This window comes from Odocoileus virginianus, chromosome 12 (genome assembly GCF_023699985.2).
Source record: "Odocoileus virginianus isolate 20LAN1187 ecotype Illinois chromosome 12, Ovbor_1.2, whole genome shotgun sequence".
Classification (NCBI taxonomy): Eukaryota; Metazoa; Chordata; class Mammalia; order Artiodactyla; family Cervidae; genus Odocoileus; species Odocoileus virginianus.
This window is the reverse complement of record NC_069685.1, coordinates 58,171,534-58,194,035: the sequence shown is the minus strand read 5'-3', so window position 1 is coordinate 58,194,035 and position 22,502 is coordinate 58,171,534. Positions and strand designations below refer to the sequence as shown.

At 40.3% G+C, this 22,502-nt stretch overlaps 2 protein-coding genes across 4 annotated transcripts in view; one reads left to right on the top strand and one right to left on the bottom strand.

Annotated features, from left to right (window-relative positions):
- Positions 1-22,502, bottom strand: part of TMEM116 (transmembrane protein 116) — a 92,216-nt gene that overhangs the window by 24,321 nt on the left and 45,393 nt on the right. The window lies entirely within an intron of this gene.
- The window catches only part of LOC110144276 (disintegrin and metalloproteinase domain-containing protein 1a-like), a 31,119-nt gene continuing 10,710 nt past the window's right edge, over positions 2,094-22,502 (top strand). The window contains exons 1-3 of one of the 3 annotated variants that reach the window (XM_070475368.1): positions 2,094-5,087; positions 11,627-11,839; positions 13,056-14,327. In XM_070475368.1, coding sequence (XP_070331469.1) covers positions 2,569-5,007 — 2,439 coding nt within the window. In that variant the 5' untranslated portion in view covers positions 2,094-2,568 and the 3' untranslated portion in view covers positions 5,008-5,087; positions 11,627-11,839; positions 13,056-14,327. Of the gene's footprint in view, positions 5,088-11,626; positions 11,840-13,055; positions 14,328-22,502 lie in introns of those variants that run through there. The other 2 variants (XM_070475370.1, XM_070475369.1) reach the window with 2 other exon arrangements.

The following is a 22,502-nucleotide window of genomic DNA, read 5'->3' as shown; positions in this document are numbered from 1 at the left end:
ATAGAAATCCATTGCTATGGACTGTCGAGAATAGACAAAATCATAGAGATAGAAAGGAGTAGTGGTGACTAGGGGCTGCAGGGAGCAGAGAATGGAGAGTGACTGCTAATGGACATGGGAGTTTTATTTTGGCATGAGGAAAATGTTCCACAATTGCTTGTGGTGATGACTGCATAACTTTTCAATCATACTACAAACCACTGAATTGTATACCTTAAACGATGAGCATTCTGGTATGTGATTTTATATCTCAATAAAGCTGTTTTCAAAAGACAACTAAAGTAAAATGATATAACTTGGGGATGTACACATTTAGGAAGCAAAAATAATAAAGAAGGTGAGGAAGTAGTTATCATAAAAGACAAGATCATGATCTCTCTGAAGCAGGAGGGCATGAGATTGGCAATGGCACGTAGGTGACTTCTATGAAGCTAAAAGTATTGATTACCTCATCAGGGTTGTACTTAACACAGCTGTTTCTCTCACCCTCCCTCCCTTCCTTGTTATTCCTCTCTTTTTCAGTAAAATACACACAATATTAAATTAACCATCTTAACCATTTTTAAGTGCACAGTTCACTGGCATTAAGTTCATTCATATTGTTGTGCAACCATCATCAATATCCACTTACAGAATTTTTCATCATCCTAAACTGAAAGTCTGTACCCATTAGACAAGAACTCCCCATTCCTCTATTACCCTACCCAGGGTAACCTGTATTCTATGCTTGGCTATTTGTGGAACCTCATATATGTGAAATCATAAGGTATTGTCTTTTTCATTTTATTTAATACTAATTCACTGAAAAGCACATTTATGCTTTATGCATATTTTGTGACTGTGTTAGGAGTCAAAATTTAAAAATTTGAGAAAATAAAGAAAGCAGTGATACAAACTGGAACAGAATGTCTCTATACTCTTTCAAAGAATTTCATTGTAAAACAGAGAAAAGGATAATAAACTAGATGGTGACTGGAAGGTGATGTGGGCTGAGAGGGATGATTTTATAAAGGTGAGAAATTACAGCAAATAATAAGACTGAATCCAGCAGACAAACACATGCTGAAGATGTAAAAGAGAGAAGGGAGAAATGCAAGAGTGTAGTCCATGAGAAATTAAAAGGGAAAGACACTCCACACACAAGTAAAAGGATTGGTCTTAGACTGGAGCAAGGACAATTTATTCACGACAGTGGGGGGAACTTTCAGATACAGCTAGTGGACTCAGCTAGTGTCTATATGTGGAGGTAGTCTTTTGATTGCTTCTATTAATATTTTTCTCAGTGAAATATGAGGTCAGAAGAAATTAGGAGAGTGAATTGAACAGCAAAATGTAGAAAGAAGTACATTTTGAGATCATGTCTGTGCCAGCATGGTTTTCGTGGGTTTTTCTGAAGACATTTACAGATATTCAGGGCAGGCACGAAGCCAAGTAGAAACACAGAAGGTATAGCAAATAAGACACCGCAGCAACCATACCTGGAAGCTGTTTATTCATTCAATGATTCTTGTTCGTCTACTCTTCAACAAGCACTCTTCTAGAACTGGGAGAGTGTATAAGGAGGAACAAACAGAAGTGGCCACCGAACACACAGAAGTCATATACAAACACAGGGGAGACTTCAGGAATCCTAGTCTTCAACAGGCATGGTCTTAAGATGCTGCTATGCCAGGACCAGCCCAGGTAACAGGTCTGGAGATACTTACCAACCAAGGTTCCGATAACTGCACACAGGGGAGACTGCTCTGTTGGCATCTCCCATACACACTTTTAGTGTTATAAATACACACCGTGTTATAAACAGAACTTGATAAACTGAATTCTGATGATGTTTTTAAAAAGCAGGGAATGTCACTTGTCCCACGGGTGACCAGCACACTGGGGTTTATCAATCTGGGGGCACAAGGCAGGTACCACACTGGCTTTATCTGACAGATTGGTCTGTTGTGCATTGCATCTATAATGCCATGTTACATCTAGTTACAATGTCCATGTGATACAGAACAAGAGTTTTAGAAGAGAGGAAATGGGCAATGGAGTGTGCCCACTGAAGACCTCCAAGCCTCCTGGTCTAGAACATTAGGAGGCAGCTGAGCAACGGACGATAGGAGGAGTGGGGGAGGGGTGATCCTTGCGGTACAGTTGAGGAAGGCATGGAGGTTTTGTTTCCTTTCTCAAGGTACAGTCTTTCACTTTAGAGTTTGCAGTCCCACTGCATGATTACAGCTCTTCCTAATGTCAGGAAGACCTTAACTACTAGAGTTGAGGGTGTGGAGGAAAGTCACAGAGAAAAGACACTATCTGAAGCATAACAGAGAGATCCGAAAGACCAGAAAGGACACAGCCAGAGGCTGACCTCTGAGAGGCAGGCAAGAGCCACCCTTTGTGCAGCCAGCACAGAGCTGAAGTGAGTACCTGTGACAGACAGTGTGTGTGTCAGGGAGAGCAGCTGCTGCCGCTGGACACAAGCCCTGCATCATCAACGGACTCACCAGGGCCACGCCAGCGGCAGCATCTGGGAGAGACTCTGCCTCTATACCGCCTTCTCTACCGAAAAGGCAAGTGGCTATGTCTGAGGCTATCCGAGTGCTTCAAACTTGGGCTCCTCAGATGAAGGGCTTGAGGCTGGCCCTGGTGCCAGGACTTTCATGTGCCAGGTTGGGGATCCTGTTGTTCTTGGTACTGATTTCTCTGCCAAGCCTGTACTGTGACCTGGGCTCACTATATCACTCTTCCTATGAAATAGTCATTCCCAAGAGTCTGACAGTGGAAGGAAGGGAAGACCAAGTGGAAAAGCTCTCCTATATGCTATTTATGCAGGGCCAGAGGCAGCTGATTCACCTGACGGTGAAGAGAGACTATTTTGTGGATAACTTCCCGGTCTTCAGCTATCACAATGGCATCCTGGGGCAAGAAATGCCTCTCATCTCGCAGGACTGTCACTATGAAGGCTACATAGAAGGAGTCCCAGGTTCTTTTGTTTCTGTCAACACCTGTTCAGGCCTCAGGGGCCTCCTGATTAAGGAGGAAAAGTCCTATGGCGTTGAGCCCGTGCACTCTTCCAAACGGTTTGAGCACGTGTTGTACGCCATGGGCCACGAAGCTCAAGTCTCCTGCAGCGTCACGTCCAAGGACAGCCAAGTGGCGTCCACCAGCCGGCAACCACAGAGCGCCAAGCCTCACAGCTGGCACGTGACATCCGACCTGTGGTCACGTACCAAGTACGTGGAGATGTTTGTCGTGGTCAACAACCAGCGGTTCCAAATGTGGGGCGGTGACGTCAATCAGACAGTCCAGAGAGTGATGGACATCATAGCTCTGGCCAACAGCTTCACAAGGGGAATAAACACAGAGGTGGTGCTGGCTGGAGTGGAGATTTGGACTGAGGGGGACCTCACAGAGGTCCCCGTGGACCTGCAAGTTGCACTCAGGAATTTCAACAGCTGGAGACAAGAGAAGCTCTTCCACCGTGTGAAGCATGATGTTGCCCACATGATCGTGGGACAGCATCCTAAAGAGGATATGGGGCAGGCATTTCTCAGTGGTGCCTGCTCAAGTGATTTTGCAGCAGCCGTGGAATCCTTCCACCACGAGGATGTCCTCCTGTTTGCAGCACTCATGGTCCACGAGCTTGGACACAACTTGGGTATTCGGCACGACCATTTGGCCTGCATTTGTAAAGATAGGCCCTTCTGCCTCATGCGTGAAAACATCACTAAAGAAAGTGGCTTCAGCAACTGCAGCTCTGACTTCTTCCACCAGTTCCTCTGGGAACACAAGGGGGCCTGCCTGTTTAACAGGCCTGGGCACAAAGGCCGCTTACGGAGGGATTCGAACTGTGGCGATGGCATTGTAGATGGAGATGAGCAGTGTGACTGTGGTAATGCATGTGACTTGGACATATGTTGTGACACATCATGTAAACTGAAGCCGACTGCATTGTGTAATCCTGGACCCTGCTGTAATGCTACATGCCAATATGAACAAACTGGACGCAGTTGCCGTCCTGCTTCAGGAGAATGTGACCTTCCAGAATTTTGTCTTGGTACCTCTGGGGTGTGTCCCCCAGACACCTACAAGCTCGATGGTTCACTGTGTAAGGGTGGTTACTACTGTGTTCAGGGTATATGCAGGTCTGCTGATGCTCAGTGTTCTGAAATGTATGGGTTTCCTGCAAGAGCTGCTTCAGAAGACTGTTTTCGGTCATTTAATGGAAAAGGGAACAGATTTGGAAACTGTGGTATTCCCAGTGCCGGTGGCTCAGCATATACTAGGTGTGAAAATGAGAATATATTTTGTGGGAAAATGATATGTACAAATGTTCAAACGCTACCAGAGACTGAAGTCAATTATACATTACTTCAGACCCCTTATGCAGATGACTATTGCTGGTCCATGGATCTGCATGGTGTTCAGGATGTCCCTGATTCTGGAGATACAAGGAAGGGCAGTCTTTGTGGCTCAGGGAAAGTCTGCATGAACTTCACCTGCTCAGATGTCAGTGTTCTTGGGTACGACTGTGATATAAAGGTAAAGTGTAACGAGAAAGGAGTTTGCAACAATAAAAAGAACTGCCATTGTGATGATGGTTTTTCCCCTCCTGACTGCAAAAACCCAGGAACTGGTGGTAGTGTGGACAGTGGCATCCCTAGTTCGGTTAATAGTGGAACGGAGTCTGGAGGTGGAGGAAATGCTACCGCTCCCTCAGCCACTAGTTCTATCGCAGGCACGTTAACCTCATTAATTGCATTATTTTTGATCTTATTATTACTACTTATAATTCTTTGTGTCTGCATGTGTCGTAAAAGGGACAAAGAAGAAGCTGCTGAACCAAAAGAGGAACCAGCTGTCCCAGCAGTGGCTCCCGCGGCAGCGGCTGCCGCGGCAGCAGCTCCCGCAGCAGCAGCTGTCCCGGAAGAGGCACCTCCAGAAGGGGAGGCCGAGGAGGAAGTGGAGGAAGAGGAGGAAGAGGAGGAAGAGGAGGAAGAGGAAGAATCAGAGCCATAAGACAAGCAATGGGAGAAAGAAGCCTAATACATCAAGCGCCTCAAGCACTGAGTGGGAACGACAGGCTCACTGAAGCAAAGGTGAAGCGGGAATTGATAACTCCAGTGGCTCTGACTATGATTATATACTCTATAGAAATATACTACTGTAGGAGGAGGGATTCTGTCACTTTTGTCACTCACTTTAGTCATTAAGTTTTTATGGTTTTAATTATACATTAAATAACTTACAGCTTTTCCACATTTAAATTTGAACTCTTCACATGCGTCTATTGACATCAACATCCTTGTCTTGGGCTAATTTTTCCAGGTACCAGAATCTTTTTCAGGAAATTCCATCTTTCATCTAAGTTGTTTAACGTATACCACTATTTGTACCTGCATTTGTACCTGCACTTGGATTTTCAAGCAATAGCTACCTACTATATAAGAACAACTGTTTATGTGACTCATTGTTCTAATATGGCCTTTTATAAATGTGCATTCAAGAAATGAGTTTTTTAAAGCGAAAAATAAAACCCTATTCAGATTAGATATCTCTTCAGATTTAATGTGGTATAATTATTAAGTCTATTTTCTTCTGGGACTCTGTGGGGTGGACTATATCCAGTAAGTCAGAAGACCCTAATTGTCCCAGGGTCAAGGGGCTAGTGTTTCAGTCATTTAACTTTTCAATTCTGGCAGATGGTGAGTGTGCTGAGTCGTGTCCAACTCTTTGTGACCTCATGCACTGTAACCCACCATGCCCCTCTATCCATGGAATTCTCTAGGCAAGAATACTGGAGTAGGTTGCCATTTCCTACTCCAGGGGATCTTCCCCACCCAGGAATCAAATCCAAGTCTCCTCTGTCTCCTGCATTGGCAGGTGGATTCTTTACCACTGCACCACCAGGAAAGATGTTTTAACATTGATATATTACATATTCAACTCATTATTTCCCAGGATCTCCAGGTCCTTTCTATAGACATACTCCCCTTCTTTTGTTGTTTCCATTTTTTATTCCTTTTCTTTAACTCTTTATTACAAGGATCATTCTTATAGAAGTATATGTGGACTTAAAGTGAAAAAATCAAATGTATCCAAGAATAAAAAACACAGTTTCTTTTTCCATCCAGTTTTTATTCTTTTTTAGTTTTTTAAATTTTTTGACTGTACTTAGCAGCATACAGGATTTTAGTTCCCTGACCACTGACTGAATGCTTGAACCCATGTCCCTTGCATTTGAAGTACCAATTCTTAGTCACTGAATCACCAGGGAAGTCCCTAGCCATACTCCCTTTTTAACAAAAATATTTCTTTTTCTCCTTGCTATTGTTCAGTCAGTCAGCCATGTCTGACTCTTTATGACCCCATAGGCTGCAGCACGCCAGGCTTCCCTGTCCTTCACCATCTCCTGGAGTTAGCTCAAACTCATGTCCACTGAGTTGGTGATGCCATCCAACCATCTCATCCTCTGTTATCCCCTTCTCCTGCCTTCAATCTTTCCCAGCATCAGGGTGTTTTCCAATGAGTCAGTTCTAAACATCAAGTGGCCAAAGCACTGGAACTTCAGCTTCAGCATCAGTTCTTGCAGTGAATATTCAGGGTTGATTTCCTTTAGGATTGAGTGGTTTGATTTCCTTGCATTCCAAGGGACTCTGAAGAGCCTTCTCCAACACCACAGTTCAGTTCTTCAGCGCTCAGCCTTTTTTATTGTCCAGCTCTCACATCTGTACATGACTACTGGAAAACCCACAGCTTTGACTGTGTGGACCTTTGAAGGCAAAGTAATGTCTCTGCTTTTTAATATGCTGTCTAGGTTTGTCACTGCTTTCCTTCCAAGGAGCCAGTGTCTTTTAATTTCATGACTGCAGTCACCATCTGCAGTGATTTTGGAGCCCAAGAAAATAAAGTTTGTCACTGTTTCCATTGTTCCCCCATCTATTTGCCATGAAGTGATGGAACTGGATGTATGATCTTTTTCTGATTTTCATTTTTTTTTTAATGTTGAGTTTCAAGCCAGCTTTTCACTCTCTTCTTTCACCTTCAAGAGGCTCTTTAATTCCTCTTCACTTTCTGCCATAAGGGTGGTGTCATCTGCATATCTGAGGTTACTGATATATTTCCTGGCAATCTTGATTTCAGCTTGTGTTTCTACGAGCTCGGCATTTCATGTGATGTACTCTGCATATAAGTTAAACAAGAAGGGTGACAATACACAGCCCTGACATACTCCTTTTCCAATTTTGAACCAGTTCATTATCCCACGTCTGGTTCTAACTGTTGCTACTTGACCTGCATACAGGTTTCACAGGAGGCTGGTAAGGTGGTCTAGTATTCCCATCTCTTTAAGAATTTTTCACTCTTTGTTGTGATCTACTCGGTCAAAGGCTTTAGCATAGTCAATGACGCAGAAGTAGATTCTGTTTTGGAATTCTCTAGCTTTTTCTACACTCCAACAGATGTTGGCAATTTGATCTCTGGTTCCTCTGCCTTTTCTAAATCCAGTTTGTACACCTGGAAGCTCTTGGTTCACACTCTGTTGAAGCCTAGCTTGAAGGATTTTGAGCATTACTTTACTAGCATGTGAAATGAGTGCATTTGTGTGGTAGTTTGAACATTCTTTGACATCACCTTTCTTTGGGATTGGAATGAAAACTGACCTTTTCCAGTTCTGCGGCCACTGCTGAGTTTACCAAATTTGCTGGCATATTGAGGGCAGCACTTTCACAGCATCATCTTTTAGGGTCTGAAGTGGCCCAGCTGGAATTCCATTACCTCCACTGGCTTTGTTCGTCGTAATGCTTCCTAAGGCCCACTTGACTTCACACTCCAGGATGTCTGGCTCTAGGTGAGTGATCACACTATCGAGGTCATCTGGGATATTAAGACCTCTTTTTGTATAGTTCTTCTGTGTATTCTTGACACCACTTCTTAATATCTTCTGCTTCTGTTAGATCCATAATGTTTCTGTCCTTTATTGTGCCCATCTTGCATGAAATGTTCCCTTGGTATCTCTAATTTTCTTCAAGAGAGCTCTAGTCTTTCCCATTCTATTGTTTTCCTCTATTTCTTTGCATTGATCACTGAGGAAAGCTTTCTTATCTATCCTTGCTGTTCTCTGGAACTCTGCATTCAGATGGGTATACCTTTCCTTTTCTCCTTTGCCTTTAGCTTCTCTTCTTTTCTCAGCTATTTGTAAGGCCTCCTCAGACAACCATTTTGCCTTTTTGCATTTCTTTTTCTTGGGGATGGTCTTGATCACTGCCTCCTGTACAATGTCATGAAGCTCCATCCATAGTTCTTCAGGTACTCTATCAGATCTAATCCGTTGAATCTATTTGTCACTTCCACTGTATAGTTGTAAGGGATTTGATTTAGGTCATACCTGAATGGTCTAGTGGTTTTCCCTACATTCTTCAATTTAAGCCTGATTTTCTCAATAAGGAGTTTATGATCTGAGCCACAGTCAGCTCCCGGTCTTGTTTTTGCAGACTGTATAGAGCTTCTCCATCATTGGCTGCAAAGAATATAATCAATCTAATTGCAATATTGACCATCTGGTGATGCCCATGTGCAGTCATCTCTTGTGTTGCTGGAAGCGGGTATTTGCTATGACCAACACGTTCTCTTGGCAAAACTGTTAGCTTTTGTCCTGCTTCATTTTGTACTCCAAGGCCAAACTTAACTGTTACTCCAGGTATCTCCTGACTTCCTACTTTTGCATTCCATTTCCCTATGATGAAAAGGACATCTTTTTTTGGTGTTAGTTCTTGAAGGTCTTGTAGGTCTTCATAGAACAATTTAACTTCCGCTTCTTTGGCATTAGTGGTTGGGGCATAGACTTGGATTACTGTGATACTGAATGGTTTGTCTTGGAAATGAACTGAGATTATTCTGTTGTTTTTGAGATTGCACTCAAGGACTGCATCTCAGACTGTTTTGTTGACTATGAGGGCTACTCCATTCTTCTAAGGGATTCTTGTCCAAGTAGTTGATATAATGGTCATCTGAATTAAATTTGCCCATCTCTGTCCATTTTAGTTCACAGATTCCTAAAATGTCGATCTTCACTCTTGCCATCTCCTGTTTGACCACTTCCAATTTACCTTGATTCATGGACCTAACATTCCAGGTTCCTATGCAACACTGTTCTTTACAGCATCAGACTTTACTTTCACCACCAGACACATCCACTACTGGGCACTGTTTCCACTTTGCCTCAGGCTCTTCATTCCTTCTGGAGCTATTTCTTTGCTCTTCTCCAGTAAGCGTATTGGATACCTACCGACCTGGGGGGCTCATCTTTCAGTGTCATATTTTTTTGCCTTTTTGTACTGTTAATGGGGTTCTCAAGGCAAGAATGCTGAAGTGGTTTCCATTCCTTTCTCAAATGTATCAGATTTTGTCAGTACTCTCCACCATGACCTCTCCATCTTGGGTGGCCCTTTTCCCCCTGTATTGTGCTGTGCTTAGTCGCTCAGTCATGTCCATCTTTTTGTGACCCCGTAGACTGTAGCCTGCCAGGCTCCTCTGTCTATGGGGATTGTCCAGGCAAGAATACTCATGTGGGTTAACATGCCCTCCTCCAGGGGATCTTCCCAACCCAGGGATCGAACCCATGTTTCCCACATTGCAGTGGATTCTTACCATCTGAGCCACCATGGAAGCCCAAGAAGACTGGAGTGGGTGGCATATCCATTCTCCAGGGGATCTTCCCAACCCAGGAATCAAACTAGAGTCTCCTGAATTGCAGGCGGATTCTTTACCAGCAGAGCTACCAGGAAAGCCCCCCTTTTCTCCTAGAGAATGTTTAATTCCCTTCTTTTTTTTTTTAATTCCCTTCTTACTAATATTCCTTGGATGAATTTCATACCCTCAGATGTGTCATGTCTGATGAACATCATCTAGTTATAAAACTGCATTTATACTTATTTTATGTAGTACAGAGGCCTCTACCACAGTGCTGAGTACACGTATTAAACTAAAATTTTATCTTTTCTATTTTTCCTTTTTTCTGTATTGAAACAACTTGTTGGCTGACATCATAATGAATCTCTCCAATTACAAGTAATAGCTTTAGATCTAGTGAAGAAAGCACAAAGCAAGTATAATATTAACATTATTCATTCTGTGCCAAGAACTGTATTAAACACATTATATTCATTGTCTTAATTTAATCCTCCTAACCACCCTATGAAACCTCTATCTTTCATGAGGAAACAGACCAAGGAGAATTTTCTCTAGAGCTAGTAAGTAGTGGTATTTGCATATTTTCCAAAGTATGACTCAATGTACAATTTCCAATACTTCCTGAACCCTTTCCTTCAGTAAAAAGTGACAGGGAAGACCTTCAAAATGTCCTTAACTAACTTCTACTACATACGAATCCACAAATTGTGTAGTCATTATTGATGAAAATGTCTTTCTTCCTATTATATCCATTATGGTGTGGCAGATTACCATCTTATTCAATGCTGTGGGCCCAGCATATTGTACATGCTTAGTAAGTGTTTACCAAGTGAATGATTTAACCTTAAAATATAGGGCCAAAATCATTCTTGGGGCAGGATGCCTCTTGCCACTCCCTAACACAACCAAAGTCTTGCTCAGATTCAATACTGCTAAATTACTTATAAACAGACAAATAAGACATTAAAAGTTTATAAAACCCCACACTCCAATCAAAGATAGACTATGGTAGGGGTTGCTCAGATGCTCAGTCATGTCTGACTCTTTGTGCCTCCATGAACTGTAGCCTACCAGGCTCCTCTGTCCATAGCATTCTTCTGGCAAGAATACTGGAGTGGGTTGTCATTTCTCCCTCCAGGAGATCTTCCTGGAGTGGGCTGCCATTTCCTCCTCCAGGAGATCTTCCAAACCCAGGGATCATATTTGTATATATTGTGAAATGATCACCATAATAAATCTAGCTAACATTCATTACCACACATCATTACAAAAATTTTTTTTTTCTTATGTTGAGAACTTTTAAGATCTACTCTTAGCAACTTTTGGAGAAGGAAATGACAACCCACTTCAGTATTCTTTCCCGGAGAATTCCATGGACAGAGCAGTCTGGTGGGCTAAAGTCCATGGGGTTGCAAGAGTCGGACATGACTTAGCAACTAAACCACTACCACTACTTGAGCAACTTTCAAATACACAATATAGTAGTATTAATCATAGTTACCATGCTGTATATTATATTGCCATGACTTTTTAACTGGAAGTTTGCCCCTTTTCATCACCTTCATCCATTTCACCAATCCCCCCCACCCCACCCCTGGCAACCATTGATTTGTTCTCTGTATGTTCAACTTTTTGTTTCGTTTCTTTTAGAAATGTTGTTGTTCAGCTGCTACATCATGTCCGACTCTTTCTGACCGCATGGACTGTAGCACACCAGGCTTCCCTGCCCCTCACCATCCCCTGGTGTTTGCTCAAAATTCATGTCTGTTGAATTGGTAATGCTATCTAACCATCTCATCCTCTGTCACCCCCTTCTCCTGCCCTCAATTTTTCCCAGTATCAGGGTCTTTTTCAATGAGTTGGCACCTTGCATCAGGTGGCCACAGTACTGGAGTTTAAGCTTCAGCATCAGTCCTTCCAATGAGTATTCAGGGTTGTTTTCCTTTAGGATTGACTGGTTTGGTCTCCTTGATGTCCAAGGGATTCTCAAGACTCTTCTCTAGCACCACAACTGGAAAGCATCAATTGTTCAGCGCTCAGCTTTCTTCATGATCCAACTTTCACATCTGTACATGACTACTGGAGAGACTATAGCACTGACTATGTTGGACCTTTGTCAGCAAAGTGATGTCTTTGAAATGTATATAAGTGATACAATAAGGTATTTGTCTTTCTTATGTAACTTATTAGCATAATGCCTTCAAAGTCCATCCATGTTGTCACAAACGGCAAGAGTTCCTTCTTTTTATGGCTGAGTAATATTTTGCGTGTGTGTGTGTGTATATGTAACATATTTTTTTTTAATTTAGTGTTGGGTTGTGTTTAGTGCTTAATTTAGCTCTGTGTTGGGTCTTAGGTGCAGCACACAGGATCTAGTTCCCTCACCAGGGATTGAACCTGGGCCCCTTGCATCGGGAAAATGGAGTCTTTTTTTTTTTTGGAAGTTGTGATGACAACTAGTATCTTAGTCACATAAAAAAGTTTATCAACTCAATGATGCAGGAAGAAACAACAGGCTTGTGCCACATGGTAGCATCTAACAGACACCAGCAGGTGTTCCTGGCTTGTTGCTGGGTAGTCACTGTTTCACATTTTAGTTCACTGTGTTTTAAAATGACACCTGTGTTTTTGCATGTATTGCTCAGGCCACAAAAAATCCCCATTAGAACATTTGAGTTCCAAGGAGTGGTTAACTCCAAATTAGCCCACACACCGTCCTTTTACCTCTGTGGCGGGAACTAGTCTTTTAAATGTTTCAGATACTATAGATATGAGATTCATGATGTAGGGTTCCTGCTCCTTGGAGTTCACCAAGGTTGGGTGTCTTCTCACTAGAGGTTTGTGGTTTCCACATCAAGTATTATAGCTACAGTTGATTGAGCATGGACCAGGTGGCAGGCACTGTTCTAAGCACTTTCATATTTTATCTCACCATTTCTACAATAGTCCTATGAGGTACCAATTGTTACTGGCCCCACTCTCCCCATGAAGAACCTGAGGGGTTAAGCAATTTGCCTAAGGTCACATGGTAGGTGAGAGGGGTAGACAGGTGTCAGAGCAGGTCTGTCTGAAGCTAAAGTCAAGTCTTCTCAACAACTGTGTATCACAGCAGAAGGTAGAACTACTGGCTTTTGTAAACAATGTGAGTATAACGTGGAGATGCAAATCATTGCTGTGGTGCATCTCTGGGCCCTAAGCTCTGGGTTGGACTGGTTCAGGGTCTCTGCTGGAGATTCAGGTCAACTTTTGAAGTGAGCTTGAAAGGAACAAGGAGAAGGAGAGGGAGAGGGGGAGAGGAAAGAAAGGGAGGGAGAAATTTGCAGGCTTCATTAAGCATACTCTAGTGGCATTAAGGCATGCTCCTTTTTCTGTTTCAGCTAAATGGTGGCCCCCTTATGATGAGAGAATCCCCAAATGGCCCATTTGGAAGAAGCCGAATAGGAAAGATTAAAGAAATGATTTTATAGACCTGTTTCCTCATCACCGTGATGAGGCTTTGGATTGCAGAGGGAATGCAGAGTCTGAACCAATGGACCATCAGAGAAGTCCTGTATGACATTTTCTAATTCATTCATCCACTGATAGATGACACCTAAGTTTCTTCTATGTCTTGGCAACTGTAAATAATGCTGCAATGAACATGGTGGTACAGATATCTTTCTTTGTTGACATTTTTGTTTCCTCTGGATAAATGTCCAGAAGTGGATTGCTGGATCATATGGTACTTTTATTTTTAACTTTTTGAGGAACCTCCATAACGCTTTCCATAGTGGCTGCACCAGTTTGCATAGCCATCAACAGTGTTCTTTTTTTTCCAAATCCTCGCCAAAACTTATTTGTTGTCATTTTGATAACAAGTGTGAAGTGATATCTCATTGTGGTTTTGATTTACATTTCTGAGATTAGTGATGTTGAGCACCTTTTCATGGACCTGTTGGCTATCTTTATGTCTTCTTTGGGAAAATGTCTATTCAGATCCTCTGTCCATTTTTAAATTGGATTTTTTTTTTTTTGCTATTGAGTTGACAAAGTTCTTTTCATATCTTAACATTAATCCCTTATCAAATACATGATTTGCAAGTATTTTCTTCCTTTGGATAGGTTGTCTTTTCATTTTGTTGATGATTTCCTTTGCCATGCAGAAAGAAGCCTTTTAGTTTGATGTAGTTCCACCTGTTTTTGCTTTTGTTACCTTGGCTTTTGGTGTCAAATCCAAAAAAACCAGTGTCAAGGAGCTGACTATCTATGCTTTTTCTTAGGAGTTTTATGGTTTCAGATTTTATTTTCACATCTTTAATCCACTTTCAGTTAATTTTTGTGTAGGCATAAGATAATGATGTAGTTTCATTCCTTTGCATGTGGTTGTTCCATTTTCCCAACACCATTTACTGAAAGGATTGTTCTTTTCTGATCGTATATTCTTGGCTTCTTTCTTGTAAATTAATTGACTATATATGTATGAGTTTATTTCTATTTCTTTCTATGTAAGAGCATTCTATTCTGTTCCATTGATCTATGCATCCATTTTTACGCCAGTACCATAGTTTTGATTACTACAACTTTGTAATATAGTTTGAAATCTGGGCGCATGATGCTTCCAGCTTTGTTCTTTTTTATCAAGACTGCTTTGGCTATGTGGGGTCTTTAAAGGTTTCATACAAATTTTAGCATTGTTCATTCTACTTCTGTGGTAAATGTTATTGGAATTTTGATAGTGACTGCACTGAATCTACACATTTCTTTGAGTAGTAATATATAGACTTTTAACAATATTAATTCTTTCAACTCATAAATACATTTAATAAGGGGGTAATATTTTCCCATTATTTGTATTTTCTTCAATTTCCTTCATTAATGTCTTATAGTTTTCAGGGTACAGGTCTTTCACCTCCTTGGTTAACTTCATTCCAAGTATTTTAATTCTTTCTGATGCAACTGTAAATGGGATTATTTTTCTTAATTTCTTTCTATGACAGTTTATTGACCTATAGAAACACAACAAATTTTTGTATATTGATTTTGTATCCCACAACTTTACTGAATTCATTGATTAGTTCTAACAGTATTTTGGTGGAGTCTTTAAGGCTCTTTTATATGTAATAAGTCATCTGCAAGTAGTGCCAAGTTTACTTCTTACTTTCTGACTTCAATGCCTTTCACTTCTTTTTCTTGCCTAACCACTCTGCCTATAATTTCTAATACTATGTTGAATAAAAGTGGTGAAAGTATGGCATCCTTTTGCTGGCCCTGATATTAGAGGAAAAGCTTTCAGCTTTTTACCACTGAGCATAATGTTAGCTATGGGCTCAAATTTCATTCTTGAGTAGAGTTTTGTCATTTTGGGTGGGTGAACCAAAATCTCACTATAATGTTTTCTTAAAAAAAAAAAAAAAAGAAATAACGATCTTCCTCCACCAATGAAAATGCTGAACAGCTTTAAAATAATTTTTCAACCTTCTGCTGTATATAAAGCTGTCAAAATAGTTAACCTCATTTATTACACCCCCATAATATATGTCATGGCTGCAGACAATTATTCTGGAGTGAGTAGATGAGTAGTTCATAACCCTCCCCCCATAAACATGTTTATGGGGGGAGGGTTATGTTCTGTTAAGGAAAATCCTGCTACTTCCAGATGCTAATTGGTTGGGGGGCAGCTAAATATTTTGACTATGACTTTACCTGTGAGACAGATTTTATCTCTTTAAAACCTGTGGCAAATTGAATTATATTACAGATATTTCAAATTCTCAGTAACTTTTGCTTACCCAGAGTCAGAGACAAAATTTGTATTTACTTGTGGGAGAATCTTTTAGTGAAATTTTAAGATACTGGGTAGGTCAAAAAGTTCCTTCAGTTTTAAGGAAAAAATAAAAGACACATTTTTCATTTTCACCAAGAACTTTACTGAACAACACATTCACTGTTTTGTTCCATTCCCTTCTGCCATTTTTCAGGCAATTTCATAACTCCATCTTCCCAAAACTTTTTATCTTTTTGAGCAAGATAAAGTTTTGTCAAGAGACCTCACTGGTCATAGCAAACACCCTCTTCCAACAACACAAGAGAAAACTCTACACATGGACATCATCAGATGGTCAATACTGAAATCACATTAATTATATTCTTTGCAGCCAAAGATAGAGAAGCTGTATACAGTCAGCAAAAAAAAAGACTGGGAGCTGACTGTGACTCAGATCATGAACTCTTCTATTGCCAAATTCAGACTTAAATTGAAGAAAGTAGGGAAAACCACTAGACCATTCAGGTATGACCTAAATCAAATCCCTTACGATTATGCAGTGAAAGTGACAAATAGAGTCAAGGGATTAGATCTGATAGAGTGCCTGAAGAATTATGGAGGGAGGTTTGTGACACTGTACAGGAGATAGGGATCAAGACCATCCCGAAGAAAAAGAAATGCAAAAAGGCAAAATGGTTGTCTGAGGAGGCCTTGCAAATAGCTGAGGAAAGAAGAGAAGCTAAAGGCAAAGGAAAAAAGGAAAGATATACCCATTTGAATGCAGAGTTCCAAAGAACAGCAAGGAGAGATAAGAAAGTCTTCCTCAGTGATCGAGGAAAACAATAGAATGGGAAAGACTAGAGATCTCTTCAAGAAAATTAGAGATACCAAGGGAACATTTCATGCAAAGATGGGCTCAGTAAAGGACAGAAATGGCATGGACCTAACAGAAGCAGAAGATATTAACCAGAGGTGTCAAGAATACACAGAAGAACTATACAGAAAAGATCTTCACGACCCAGATATTCATGATGGCGTGCTCACTCACCTAGAGCCAGACATTCTGGAACTCGAAGTCAAGTGGGCCTTAGGAAGCATCACTACAAACAAAGGTAGTGGAGGTAATGGAATTCCAGCTGAGCTATTTCAAATCCTAAAAGATGATGCTGTGAAAGTGCTGCACTCAATATGTCATCAAATCTGGAAAACTCAGCAGTGGCCACAGGACTGGAAAAGGTCAGTTTTCATTCCAGTCCCAAAGAAAGGCAATGCCAAAGAAAGCTCAAACTACTGCACAACTGCACTCATCTCACACACTAGCAAAAAATGCTCAAATCTCTCCAAGCCAGGCTTCAACAGTAGGTGAACCGTGAACTTCCAGATGTTCAAGCTGGATTTAGAAAAGGCAGAGGAATCAGAGATCAAATTGCCAACATCTGTTAGAGCATCGAAAAAGCAAGACAGTTCCAGAAAAACATCTACTTCTGCTTTATTGACTATGCCAAAGCCTTTGACCATGTGGATCACAACAAACTATGGAAAATTCTTAAAGAGATAGGAATACTAGACCACCTGATCTGCATCCAGAAAAATCTGTATGCAGGTCAAGAAGCAACAGTTAGAACTGGACACGGAACAATAGATTGGTTCCAAATCGGGAAAGGAGTATATCAAGGGTGTATATTGCCACCCTGCTTATTTAACTTATATGCAGAGTACATCATGAGAAACGCTGGGCTGGAGGAAGCACAAGGTGGAATCAAGATTGCCAGGAGAAATATCAATAACCTCAGATATGCACATGACACCACCCTTCTAGCAGAAAGCAAAGAACTAAACAGCCTCCTGATGAAAGTGAAAGAGGAGAGTGAGAAAGTTGGCTTAAAACTCAATATTCAAAAACTAAGATCATGGCATCTGGTCCCATCACTTGATGGCAAACAGATGGGGAAACAGTGGAAACAGTGACAGACTTTATTTTTTGGGGCTCCAAAATCACTGCAGATGGTGACTGCAGCCATGAAATTAACAGATGCTTGCTCCTTGGAAGAAAAGTTATGACCAACCTAGACAGCATATTAAAAAGCAGAGATATTACTTTGCCAACAAAGGTCCATCTAGTCAAGGCTACGGTTTTTCCAGTAGTCATGTATGGATGTGAGAGTTGGACTATAAAGAAAGCTGAGCGCCAAAGAATTGATGCTTTTGAACTGTGGTGTTGGAGAAGACTCTTGAGAGTCCCTTGGACAGCAAGGAGATCCAACCAGTCCATCCTAAAGGAAATCAGTCCTGAATATTCATTGGAAGGACTGATGCTGAAGCTGAAACTCCAATACTTTGGCCACCTGATGTGAAGAACCGACTCATTTGAAAAGACCCTGATACTGGGAAAGACTGAAGGCGGGAGGAGAAGGGGACGACAGAGGATGAGATGGTTGGATGGTATCACCAACTCGATGGACATGAGTTTGAGTAAGCTCCGGGAATTGGTGATGGACAGGGAGGCCTGGCGTGCTGCAAGTCCATGGGGTCACAAAGAGTCAGCAACATGACTGAGCAACTGAACTGAACTTAACAGTGTTGATGAATCTCGAAAATATTATGCTAAGTGAAAAAAGTCAGTCAGAAAAGGACACAAATTGTATGATTCCATCTATATTAAATGCCTAGAATAGACAAATTCATAGGAAAAGCTGAGGTGGAAGAAGCTGAGGCAGAGAGTGGGTAATTAGGTACAGTACCAAGTACTATAGTCACAAGTACTGTAGTCGTTAATACAACCGGCACAAAAATGTTTGGAAATAAACATAACCTTGTACTTGGTGGAAACAGATACATAAGGAAAGTAGGTATTAAAGTACAGCCTACTAATGTTAAATGTCCAGTGAGTTGTGATTATCACTGTGTTTTACAGAAAGTATGGAGAACATCAGTTAATAAAATAAGCAGGTAAGTAAAAGTTAAGAGGACTTTCAATATATACCAAAATGTTAATGCTAAATGATTATGTCAGGCATTATAGGATACTTTGAAACAATTACAGGTAGTCTCACTCAAAACTTGTAATGTCAATCAGGCTGCAGTTTAAATATGTGTCTTGAAAAGACAGTCTCTTCACCAAGTGCTGTTGGGAAAGCTGAACAGTACATATTAATCAATGAAGTTAAAACCAACCATGACACTACAACCAAAAGCAAACTCAAAATGGCTTAAAGACTTAAATATAACACTTGACACCATAAAACTTCTAGAAGAGAACTTAGGCAAAACATTCTCTGACTAAATCATAGCCACACTTAGGTCAGTCTCCCAAGGCAATAGAAATAAAAGCAAAAATAAACAAATTAGACCTAATCAAACTTAAAAGCTTTTGAACAGCAAAGGAAACCATGCATAAAATTAAAAATACAACCAATGAACTGGGAGATAATATTCTTTACTGATGCAACTGACAAGGGCTTAATTTCCAAAATATATAAATAGCTCATATAATTCAATAACAAAAACCCAAACAACCCAATCAAGAAATGGGCAGAAATACTAAATAGATGTTTCTCCAAAGAAGACACACAGATGGCCAACAGGCATATGGAAAGATGCTCAACATCACTGATTAGCAGACAAAGGAAAATCAAAACTACAACAAGGTACCACTTCATATCAGTCAGAATGGCCATCATTAAAAAGTCTAAAAATAATAAATGCTGGAGAGGGTGTGGAGAAAAGTGAACCCTCTCACAACGTTGGTGGGAATGTAAATTGGCACAGTCACAATGGAAAACAGCATGAAGGCTCCTTAAAAAACTAAAAATAGAGTTTCCATATGATCTAGAAATCCCACTCCTGGGCATATATCCAGACAAAATTCTAACTTAAAAAGATACATGCACTTCACTGTTCACAGCAGCATATTTACAATAGCCAAGACATGGAAGCAACCTGTGTCCATTGATAGACAAATGGATAAAGAAGATACTTTATACACACACACACACACACTATATACATGCTATATATATATATACACACACACTATATATATATATATACACACTATATATACACACACAGACACAATGGAATACTATTCAGCCATAAAAATAATGTCATTTGCAGCAACTAGGATGGGCCTAGAGGTTGTCACACTGAGTGAAAGAAAAACATATGATACCATATGATATCATTTATATATGGAATCTAAAATATGACACAAAATGAACTATTTATGAAACTGTTTTCAGACTCACACACATATAAAACAAACTTATAGTTACCAAAGGGAAAAGAGAGAAGGAGAGGGAAAAATTAGAAGTTTGAAATTAGCAGATGCAAACTGCTATACACAAACATAAGGTCCTAATGTATAGCACAGGAAACTACACTTTAATATCCCATAATAAACCATAATGGCTAAATGGAAAAAAAAAGTTTAAAAAAAATTCCACTAAAAAAAAAAAAAAAACATAATGGGAAAGAATATGAAAAAGAATATGTACATACATGTATAACTGAATCACTTTGGTGTATACTAGAAACTAACACATTGTAAATCAACTGTACCTCAAAAAAATAAGCAAATAAATAAAACTTTGGAAAAATGCATGGGAAAAAGGAAATTCTAGCGCCTTCCCCAGGCAGTCCAGTGGTAAGAATTTGCCTTCCAATGCAGGGGGTACAGGTTTGATCCCTGGTTGGGGAGCTAAGATCCCACATATCTTGGGGCTGAAAAACTAAAATATAAAACAGAAGCAATGTTGTAACAAATTCAATAAAGCCTTAAAAAAAAAAAAAAGGAAATCCTAGAAAAGTTTTGTCAAAAGAGACTATGTGAGGGAAGTTAATAATAGTATCTTTATCTGTGTAGCGCTTTTTATTTTACAAGCATTTTTACAAATGCTATTGAATCATTAGTAAAGCTCATATAGATATTATTTCCACTTTATAAACAAGAAGCTGATGCTCAAAGAGATTAAATGACAAAAATATCAAAATCCGCAAATAACCAAACCGAGGCCTGAATTTGGGTTTTCTAAGTTAAAAAAAAAAACCTTTCAGTAAGGCTCCATATCACAGTGCATGGAAAAAGTTGATTTACCACAAGATGTAGCATTCAATTTCTTAAAGGCTAGGAAACATATTTAATTATAAGGAAGGAAGATTTGCAGAGGGTGGCAACAGTAGTGCAATTAAAAAAAAAAACTTAACTCAGCATAAAAACAGATAAAGCATTATGATGGTAAAAAACTAAACCCTACAAACACCAAAAAATGATGATAAGTCATCTTACAAACCCCAATATATGGTTTAAAAGGTCAAACTACCAATAGCTCCAAAATCCAAGTGACATTAGTAACTGTCACAGAGAAAGTAGAGAGAAGTGATAGGACACCTTCTGCACCTGAAACCAGGAAAAACACAAATATCCAACAGATACTCACTGGAAACTATAATGAGCCAATCTGAAAAGAAGTACCTGAAACTGAAGTTTTTGACATTTCAATTTTGGGGAAATGCAAGGGGTTGATTTTAAGGGGTGAAGGGACCAGAGGAGTCTGGGACCTATGACTTTAAAAAGTAAAGGACAAAACCACATGCTGGGGAGAATCCACTGAAAGTAGAATTCAAATTGTCTAGGACAAAAGAAACAAAGAGATTTTAAGTGGAAATACATTCACTGTTTCACTAATTAATATGCTGCTTGGCATTACATTTTGGTAAATGGTCTTTACCTGGTTATACATATCTTCCTCTTCATGGATCACAGCCCTGTTGTGGTGAAGGGGTTTGTGTAACTTAACGAAGCTATGAGCCATGCCATGCAGGGCCAACCAAGATGGACTGATCACAGTGGAGAGTTCTAATAAAACGTGGTCTACTAGAGGAGGGATGGCAAACCACTCCAGTATTCTTGCCTCAAGAACTCCATGAACAGAATGAAAAGGCAAAAACATAGGACACTGGAAGATGTGCCCCCCAGATCAGAAGGTGTCCCATATGCTACAAGGGAAGAGTGGAGAAATAGCTACAGAAAGAATGAAGAGGTTGGGCCAAAGCAGAAACAATGCTCAGTTATGGATGTCTGTGAGTGAAAGTAAAGTCCAGTGCTCTAAAGAACAATATTGCATAGGAAACTGGAATGTTAGGTCCATGAGCCAGGGCAAATTGGACACGGTCATGTAGGAGATGATGGCAAGAGTGAGTGTCAACATCTTAGGAATCAGTGAACTAAAATGGTTGGGAACAGGCAAATTTAATACAGATGACCATTATATCTACTATGGTGGGCAAGAAGCCCTTAGAAGAAATATGAGTAGCCCTCATGGTCAACAGAAGAGTTCAAAATACAGTACTTGGGTGCAATCTCAAAGACAATAGAATGATCTTGGTTTGTTTACAAGGCAAACCATTCAGCATCACAATAACCCCCATCTGTGCCCCACCACTAATGCTGAAGAAGTTGAACGGTTCTACAAATATCTACAAGACCTTCTAGAACTAACACCCCAAAAAGATGTTCTTTTCATCATAGGGGACTGGGATGAAAAGTAGGAAGTAACTTGCCTGGAGTAACATGCAAGTTTGGCCTTGGAGTACAAAATGAAGCAGGCAAAGGCTAACAGAGTTTTGTCAAAAGAACATGCTGGTTGTAGCAAACATCCTCTTCCAACAACACAAGAGACGACTCTACACATGGGCATTGCCAGATGGTTAATACTGAATTAAGATTAATTACGTTCTCTGCAGTCAAAGATGGAGAAGCTCTATACATCAGCAAAAACAAGACCTGGACCTGACCATGGCTCCTGTCATGAGCTCCTTATTGCAAAATTCAGGCTTAAACTGAAGAAAATAGGGAAAGCCACTAGGCCATTCCAGTAAAACCTAAATCAAATTCATTATGATTATACAGTAGAGGTGACAAACAGATTGAAGGGGTTAGATCTGGTAGATAGAGTGCCTAAAGAAGTATGGACAGAGGTTCATAACATTGTATAGGAGGCAGTGACCACAACTACCCCAAAGAAAAAGAAATGAAAGAAGGCAAATTGGTTGTCTGAGGAAATTTTACAAATACCTGAGA